Source organism: Charadrius vociferus, unplaced genomic scaffold (assembly GCF_000708025.1).
Source record: "Charadrius vociferus isolate BGI_N301 unplaced genomic scaffold, ASM70802v2 scaffold129, whole genome shotgun sequence".
Taxonomy (NCBI): domain Eukaryota; kingdom Metazoa; phylum Chordata; class Aves; order Charadriiformes; family Charadriidae; genus Charadrius; species Charadrius vociferus.
Genome location: NW_009661374.1, coordinates 4,210,205 through 4,219,575, shown reverse-complemented (window position 1 = coordinate 4,219,575; position 9,371 = coordinate 4,210,205). Strand labels below are relative to the sequence as shown.

The following is a 9,371-nucleotide window of genomic DNA, read 5'->3' as shown; positions in this document are numbered from 1 at the left end:
GGGGGTGGAGGGAGGGGGATTTGTGGTGCTGCCAGTCCCCGCTCCGTGGGCCGCCTCCTGCCCGCCCACCCCCCGCCTGGTCTCCGCGCCCGCAGCGGGCCGAGCGGGGCCTGCCCTCGCTGCTCCTGTCGAGTAGTCCGGGGCCGTGCTCGGTCGGTCGGGGTCAGCTCCCCCGCCCCCAAAACGCGCGTGTTGCTCGTGAGCCCTTACACAGTTCCTGAGCAGGTGGACCGAGCGCGTTGGAGCACACTGCTGGCAGCATGGGTGCCTTCCTCTTATTACACAGCCTTATTCTAGAACTAGTGGGTTTTTTAGCCGAGCATGGTGTTTTGGATTTTGCAGTCAAAATAGTAATGATGTAACCTCGTGATCGAATAGCAAAGTCCTTAATGTGATCAGAACACCTACTGCCGGGGAAAGCCTGCAGGCAGAGTTTGCAGTAGCTCTTCAGGAGTTCCTGTTCTCCCGTAAGGCAGGGTCGGGTCAGACCTGCGGCCATGGTTCAGGGTGCTCCAGCAACATCAGGCTCACATCCTCCAGAAATTAAGGTTCCCAGATACACAATTTGGCTCTGGCATGAACTGTGTGGTAGCTGAATGGGACTAAAGGATCACTTGTTGGCCACCTCTAGCATTTAGGTATCATCTGTATGAAGTCTGTGTTGTTTCTTAAGGCATGCCTTCAGTAATCAGAACCATTGTGCTCACTGATTGCTATGTATAAATACATGATTATATTTAAAATGACAGCTTTATATTTTATGATGGCAGGTAGCTAATCTGTTTCACGTTTGGCTCAGCTGATCCTCTTGGAATGGACATTTTTGGCACATCTCTTGCATAGTATTATTTGGTGGATTCTTCTGAAATTGCTCGATTATATTGTTTTGCTTAGTTTTTCTGCATTTTTACAATTGAAGGAGCTTAGCAAGCCAGATGGGTGTTTAATAGTTAGCATTGTCGACCGTTTTAGACAGAGCTCTTAGAAAATGCTGCTGGGTTTTGGCTTTTATTGCCCACCTCTATAGGCTGAAGCTTAGCAGGTAAGTGTTCTGAAAGAGAAGTTTTCAGAAGCATAGAAATGGATAAAAGAAGGCGTGGAGTCCTGCCACACTGATGCTGGTGAATTTTTATCATTGATTACAGGATTTCATAGCCTTGTCCCTGAATAATCTGAAATGTGGCATCTTCAGGGATGAAGCTGCAGTTGACCTTTTTTTCGTTGTTATTATTATTTATTTCTACTTAGGAGTTGAGAACAAAGATTTCTTTTTATCCAATTGTTTTAGTTGTGAAAGGAGTTTTCAGAAGGTGTAGCCTTTTTTTTAGATGCTATAGAGTTTGCAGTACATCAGAGATAAACAAGTGAAATAATAGGCAGTAATTCTGATATAAGAAGGAACTATCTGTAGACATTTCTTAGGATTAAAAACACTTTTTGAAGAAAATCTATGTCAGCATTAGTGTTGATTTTTGTAAAGAAACTTCAGAGGCTTCAGAATTGTTTCAGAAACTGTTGAACTCTGTTGCCTGGTAAAGCAAATGATATTTAGTGTCTTATAATGCAGACTTCTAAAATATTTCTTAATTAAAACTATTCTGTTCTTGTAGGCACCTCCTTTCACATGCCCAGTAAAAATGGCAGAAACAGCTCCTGATGCTTCTGAGAAACTGGTTGTCATCCACTCCAAAGCTCACAAAGATACCATTCTAGCTAATTTTGAAGAACAGAGGAAAAAGGATTTTCTCTGTGACATTACCCTAATAGTGGAGAATGTGCAATTCAGAGCCCATAAAGCTTTGCTTGCTGCCAGCAGTGAGTACTTCTCAATGATGTTTGTAGATGAGGGTGAAATAGGGCAGTCAATTTACATGTTGGAGGGAATGGTTGCAGACACCTTTGGAGCACTGCTAGAATTTATCTACACTGGTTGCCTCCGTGCCAGTGAAAAAAGCACAGAACAAATTCTGGCTACTGCACAGCTCCTGAAAGTGACTGACTTGGTATGGGCCTGTACGGACTATCAGGCCAGCCGTAGCCCAGGTAATGCGTTATCAGCTCCAGCTAGCAGTGGAGCCTCTGTAGCCTTTATTGCAAGTGACAAGAAAAATGAAGATCCACCAAAGCGAAAACGAGGGCGACCAAGGAAAATCAAGAACGGCCAAGAAGAAAAATTAGCCACAAATTCTGCCGAAGATGTGCAGCTGAGAGAGAACAACTCTGTGCAAAATAAGCAAAATTTTATGAAAAAAGACACCGCAGAAGAAGAAACGGTTGTCAGCGAACAGGGTCCAGCGAGGAAAGATGCAGAAGAAGCTGAACCTGCTTGTGGCTCAGAAGCTGCTGTTGATCTGTCAGCTGAGAAAGATGAGAATTATGATCCCAAATCTGAAGGAATACAGAGCACTCTTAGCCGTTATAGCAAACGTAGAATAAGGAGATCAATCAAACTAAAAGATTATAAACTTCTCGGTGATGAGGATGAAAAAGGATTGGCAAAGAGAACTGATGGAAAAAGAAAACGTGCAGGTTCTGAAGCTCGCTGTAAAGACTGTGGCAAAGTATTTAAATATAATCACTTCTTAGCTATTCATCAGCGGAGTCACACAGGTAGGCATTAAGAGACTGCTGCTTGTGGGTTAGGGTTTAGTGACGTTGCTAAATGCGAGCTAGTTGTCGAAATGTGAGCTGTTGTCTGCAGCAAGAACTGCCCAAAATAGTATGCTGATCCAAGTTATGGTGTGTCTTGTGCGTTCACTGTTTTATTCTTATCAGCAGATCTCATAGCCTTTATGTCTTACCTTGCTTGCAGTTTAGTTAATCATTTCTGTGTTTAAACGTTGAATAATATGGCAATACTTAAAGAATTATTTTATTGCTATGTGAAGCTTGTCTCTTAATTCTCCTTATCACTATTCAAAAGTCATTTTTAGTAGCTACTACATTGCAATCCACGTCATTACCAGCTTAGAATATCTAGTGAGAAACAATGCATCTATATTTACAAATGTCATCTGTTGCTTTTAGGGGAGCGCCCTTTTAAGTGCAGTGAGTGTGGCAAAGGCTTTTCCCAGAAGCATTCTCTTCAAGTCCATGAGCGGATGCATACTGGAGAACGGCCATACACGTGCACCGTCTGCAGTAAGGCTCTGACAACAAAGCATTCTCTTCTGGAGCATATGAGCCTACATACAGGTAAATATTTCAAGCCAAATTTAACCTCTCTCCCCAAGAATTTGCCTTTCTGAAAAAAAGGTATTTCTGCTGTCTCGTGTGTGTAGGTTTATTTCTTTCCTTATGCTTGCTTTGAATGTGGCTAACATTTTAATGAGTGATTTTCTTTACAGGGCAGAAGGCTTTTACATGTGATCAGTGCGGGAAATACTTCAGCCAAAAGAGACAGCTCAAGAGCCACTACCGAGTACACACAGGTATAACAAGTTTGGGTCGAAGAGCTGGCTTACAGTCCATGCTGATTTGTCCTCCTAAAGATTGGCTAAAGCTGAAAATTCTTCTTCAGTGATGTATTTAGTCTCTGCTACCCTGATATGTGGTATCTTGATATAACAATGAATAGGGTGTGAAAGTCAAAATGGTATATAATAAATGGAATTTTTAGAAAAATAGTTAATCAAGAAGGAGTCTTATGATGATTAAAAATAAGTTACGCTGTATTTGCCATACAACTTGATTATTTTAGCCCTGCTATCTGCGTTACATGAAAACTAGGAATTGTATAAACAATTGTGTCCACTGCCTGTTGTGCAAATTGCCTTGTAGTTTCCCACTACTTTGGACTAGTAATGGCTCACAGGCTTTAAGAAGTGTCCTCACTTCTGGAGCACGATGGAGATTAAGCTACGCACACAAGAAGTGGTGGAAAAAATCAGAACTTAACAAAGCTTCAAGAGAAGGCATGTTTAGGAGGGAGCAGGTTTCAGTCCCCTCGTTTCACATGATAATATTAAATAGAGAAATAGGGGTGTGAGAATTAAGATAGGGAGGAGGCAGTGATTCACCTTTTGTTTTATCTCTATATTATATCAAAGTGGTTATTTTACAGGAAAATGCTTTAACAAAGATCACTGAAGAGATACAGGGGATCACTTATGCACTGACACTTTTTTTATTATTGCGACAAGGCCATTCACTGCCGGAATGTAACCAGTGTCGTCGCAAATTCATGGATGCAGCTCAGTTAAAGAAACATCTAAGAACACATACAGGTAATATTGTATGTCATGGTTTTGTGGGGTTTTTTTTGTTTGTTTGTTTGTTTTTGTCCTTGAAGTAATACAGACGAAACAATGTTACACAAATGACAATTGTCTCTGTGGGGTGAACTTCTGCTCTACTTATACATAATGATGCCTGTATTGCTAATGGAGGGATTTGACGTCAAGAATGCAGGAGCACAAAAAAGCTTGTATTACAACAGTGCAGAAGTGATGCCTGTTATAGGAAGAGCTTTTTTTTTCTTACAAAGCCTGCTGCAGAAAAGGCCAGTTAGCTCTCCTGTGATAGAATCCTGGACTGGGAATTCAGTTTATCAGGACAGGCGTATCCAGCTTGTGTGGGGCTTGAAGTAAGCTAAGTAGTAACAGAAAGTGGATGTCCTAAATGAGTTCAGCACCCCTGTCTGTGAGGGATGGGCGCTTATGAAAAATGCTGCTGACCAGAAAAATAATTATTTCCATTTATCTTTTTATTACGCTGTAATAAACCAGACATTGGCAGGAGATGGACTGGGAGGGATGATTTAATTGCAAGTGCGTCAGAGGGTGTTTTAAGAGATTTAGAGGACAAGGTGATACTTGAAAGCTGGATAACAGGGATAAAAATGTCTATCTACCATCTTGTGATAACAAGGCATAAGGTTCTTAAAATAGTTTCTTTGAAGGGTAAGTTCATAAGATAACTTGTAAATATTTTTTTCTTCTAAACTAGCTATAAACAGTGGAAATTGTTTCTTCCCTAAGTTAATTTTTAAGCGTGTTGCCTGCGATTATAGGAAGGTATCCACAAGATTAAGTTATGTAGATCATTCATTTCCTTCTCTTTCTCAGTGAAAATAACACAACTTTAAATTCCCTGGGATAGAATGAGGCCAGAACTTGTGCCTTTGGAATTTTTTGGTGTATCCAGAATAGGGTTAATTTGCGATAGTTATAAATACTGCATTTTGTGTTAAGGAGAACATTGTGTTTGTTGACACATGCAACAGTTTTGTATCTGAAGCCGATACAGCTCTATAGTTGTAGTGGGAAATGAGAAGAGGAAGCATAGTAGCAAGGTAAGTTGCAAAAATAGATCAGTTAAGATGAGTTCTAGCAGAAACTGGCTTGCAAAGTATTGTGCTTCCAGAAAAGACAGGCTGGATACTAGTACTAACAATGCAGAAATAGCAATTGATCTGTCCCATCTCAAAAGCAAGAAGTGAAATTCTAAGGAGTTTGGGGACAGCTGTTAACATTGATACGACTGTTCTGCTTTGGCAGAAGAATGTCATAAGAGTAGAGTCTACTTAGGAAGTTCCTCCTGTATTCAGTAGGAGGCTGGGACTAGAAGATGAGAGGTCCCTTCTGACAAGTGTTTCTTCTTCTCTCGTACTTTGCCTCTGCCTTCTGAAGCCATATGAAAGCTGCCAAGTGTTGCAGTTCTTTACTAAATGTGAAGTTTCCTTGGAAACTGGCTGCTGCCCCGTCCCCAGTTCAGTGTACTTGGATGGTGTGAAGTACCACAGTGGGATCCGAATTCTCATGTCTAGTGTCTTAAAGAAGCTCAATGCAACAAGGATATGTTATGGTCTGAATTAGGATTCGCTTTTGTTGGGTAGTATCTGTTTCTTGTGAACCTTTTTGTTATTTAATTTGGCCCCTCTGCTTCTACTCAATTAGGCACAAGAATTCCAAATGCTTTTTTTAGCCAAACCTGCAATTTATTCAACCCACCGTAATTTCATTTTTCTTTGACTGGTGTTCCCAGGATATCATAGGCCTCAGAGGATGGAGCCTTATAGGAAGCCAGCCAACTTGTTAAGATAGTAGATTCACTTTTCAGGTTTGGAAACCCAGGCTTACTCATCTGCGTGGTGCTGCACGCGAACCTTGCATTAATGCCTACTGGTTCAGGGTCAGCCTTTTTCAAACCTGTCTGTTCCGTGTGGAACACCTGCGTCTGTATCACAGGTACATTTTTGTTGCTGTGAGGGCTTGGATCACCTAATTCTTTGTCTTCAAAGGGGAGAAGCATCAGAGATGTATGTTTATAATACTACACCCTCATTTAACTAGTGACTTTATTCAATTTCAGATATCTGTCCTGACCCATGGCAGAAGCCTGAGGATTTGACATTACACAATTGATACTGTGTATGGTGAAATATAAAATGTTTAATATATTGATGGGAAATGCTATATAAAAAGTGATGTCAAATTTCTTTTTGACAGGTGAGAAGCCCTTCACTTGTGAAATTTGTGGCAAATCATTTACAGCTAAAAGTTCTCTTCAGACTCACATTAGAATTCACAGGTAGAGTATGTCTAATTAGAAGTTACATTTTTAAAGACTGTAATGAAAATCTGATACCTGTATGTAGTGCTTGTTCAATTATAGAATGGTCGGGGCTTGTTTGCATTTTGAATGGATGGTTAAAGATTGACGTTTTTGTTTAATCTATTTTAAAGAATTAATTGGTAGTGGAAAGAACTGCACTGTTCAATACTAATGTGCCAAGAAATTGTAAGGTTCTTCTTTTTGTCTGTTTAATGGCATTATACTTACTGCTATAATATTTATGTGAAAACTTTACTGAGAATTTTTGCTTGACAGCAGAACAGTAGCCATGGTGTAACACAGTTACTGGAGCATTGTCCTGTTTCCCTGTACTCCATCATGTCTCTTTAATAGCATTAGTTATCTTTTACCCGTGTCAGTGTGATGTATTCCATAAAGGCATGTAGGATTTTAAAGTATTGGAAAACAGTTGTGGGCCTTACATAAAAAAACCATTTCCAGTAAAATTTCTCGTTCCTTTGAGTCAGGCAGCAAGTTGGGATCTGGACACTTCTTTTTGTTTTAAAGTTCACACTCTTAATAAACGTTCTTTAAATAGTCAGCGCTTACAGTTGTGCAAAGTTGTTGCATTCTCGTTGAGGTCTAGCAGCACAGAATTTGTACCTCTGGTATTATGACAGGAGAGCGGTTATGTTATCTCTAGCTCTTGTGTATATACTAATGATAGTACAGTTTATGAAGTCAAATAGAAATAATTAGGAAGTCGAATAGAGAACATTTTTCACGTCGCTGTTCTTAAGTGCTTATTATCTAGCAAAACAGAATAATTATCTCAGGGTTTTATTCTATGATAAGTTGCAGAAAGCAACACTGTCAGAGTGAATATTTTAATGAGATCAAATACATTCTTTTGCAGAGGAGAAAAGCCATATTCTTGTGGTATATGCGGAAAATCCTTCTCCGATTCCAGTGCTAAGAGAAGACACTGTATCTTACACACAGGCAAAAAGCCTTTCTCCTGCCCAGAATGTAGTTTGCAGTTTGCTCGTCTGGACAACCTGAAGTCTCATTTGAAAATTCATAGCAAGGAAAAGCAGTTTCAGGAAGCCAGCGCTGCTCCGAGCACCAACACTAATTCAGAAGTGAGAAACATTCTTCAGCTGCAGCAGTATCAGCTTGCCACCTCTGGAGGGCAGGAAATTCAACTACTGGTTACAGATGCAGTACATAATATAAACTTCATGCCTAGTCATAATCAAGGCATTAGTATTGTTACTGCAGAAAACGCCCCAAATATGACAACAGAGCAAGCTGCTAACCTCACGCTGCTTGCTCAGCCACCACAGCAGTTGCAAAACTTACTGCTTTCAGCTCAGCAGGAGCAAGCGGAACAAGTCCAAAGTATCAATATGATTGCAAACCAAATAGAGACTGCCCAGCCTGAACAAATGCACGTCATCACCATTTCCAAGGAAGCACTAGAACATCTCCATGCTCATCAAGGACAAAATGAAGAAATCCACTTAGCAGGTTCTTCGCATCCAGCTCAACACGTGCAGTTGACTCAGGAATCAAGTCGACAGTCTCACTCTAGCCAAGATGTTGTTCCTTCCCATCAAATCAGTGAAGAACAGAATCAAAGTGTACCTGTTTCTGAATCCCATCAGCAGTCTCTGTCAGTAAATGAGTCATCTCATGAGCATCCTATTCAAGGACAGGCTTTCTGAAATGCTTATCTGTCATCAGAGGGCTAGGCTTCTCATGCTTCTCATCCAGGCAGTGATTACACATATTGCGCTCTTTTTTTCTGCAGCATAATCTGTCTGAAGATACATTTCTTGGGGATTTTTGATGGGTGGCTTTCGGTTTTCTTAACCTTATTTATTTTAGACTTTTTTTAATTTTTTCTGGATTGGTATTTCTCTACCACTTAGTCCATACCTCACAAGCGATTAGTGTGGTTTTTTGTGCTTCATACATGTCCATGCCTACTGAAGAGATATTGTCCCCTTATTTGCATTTCTGTGTGACTCTCCAGAGGAGCGTACCTTGCTGGTAGAAGAACAGTGTTTAAGATGTTTGCTGATCAGAAAATACGACTTCTCTGATGAAGTCAACATTACCTGAACTACTCTTAAGCTTAAGATAACCAGTACTTTTTGCAAAGCTAACACCACATGTCTTATGTTTAATGAGCTTTCTCTCCGCAGGTTAATGTATAATCTTCTCTGTGATCATTCCCTTAAGTGCATTTTGATTTATTGACTACCAAATTTGTTTGGTTTGGGTTGAAATTGTTGCAGCCTTTGACTGGCCCTGGATCCACCCCTTCTGTTTACTGTATGCTGTACAAGTTTTGCTCCTTGGAAGCGCTTAAGCCGTTGCACCTGAATAGTGGCAATGAGATGCAGTGGTTACGCTGGACAACTGAAAAGCCCAAATTCTGCTCTGTTAGTTCTACCACTCGCTCCTTGTGTGACTGTGGGCAAGGTAACTGACCTCTGTGCCTTAGTTTCATCATCTAGTAAGTGGGAATAGCATTCACACGCTCTGCCAAGCACTTTGAAGAGCTCTTGATGTTGAAGGCACTGTCAATTGAAGTGCAAAATGCTCTTTCTGACAGGACTCGGTCTAAGCTTAGGAGCCAGTGTATATTTAAAGTGTTATTTTTTGTACTTTTGAGAGCAGAACATAATGTTACTTTTAATATATGTAAAACCTGGTAATTGTTTTTGTGGGGACTTGAACAATGAATAGAATCACTTCAGAGCATAACGAGCTATATAAATGGGGCATATCGCGTTGAAGTTGTACAGCTATTTTCGCTGACTAGATTAAATATGTACAGATTGTTT

At 40.4% G+C, this 9,371-nt stretch overlaps 1 protein-coding gene across 1 annotated transcript; it reads left to right on the top strand.

The window, feature by feature from the left end:
* Positions 1–1,637: 1,637 nt before the first annotated feature.
* On the top strand, positions 1,638–8,243 carry ZBTB24 (zinc finger and BTB domain containing 24). The gene is made up of 6 exons (XM_009893854.1): positions 1,638–2,610; positions 3,028–3,195; positions 3,348–3,431; positions 4,143–4,226; positions 6,450–6,531; positions 7,433–8,243. Exons 1-6 carry the CDS (start codon positions 1,638–1,640, stop codon positions 8,241–8,243), a joined length of 2,202 nt encoding a protein of 733 aa, XP_009892156.1.
* Positions 8,244–9,371: the final 1,128 nt, after the last annotated feature.

Coding starts and splice junctions, on each gene's coding strand:
- ZBTB24 (XM_009893854.1), top strand. CDS start 1,638: ATGGCAGAAACAGCTCCTGATGCTTCTGAGAAACTGGTTGTCATCCAC. Junction 2,611..3,027: donor TCATCAGCGGAGTCACACAG/GTAGGCATTAAG, acceptor TGTTGCTTTTAG/GGGAGCGCCCTTTTAAGTGC. Junction 3,432..4,142: donor CCACTACCGAGTACACACAG/GTATAACAAGTT, acceptor TATTGCGACAAG/GCCATTCACTGCCGGAATGT.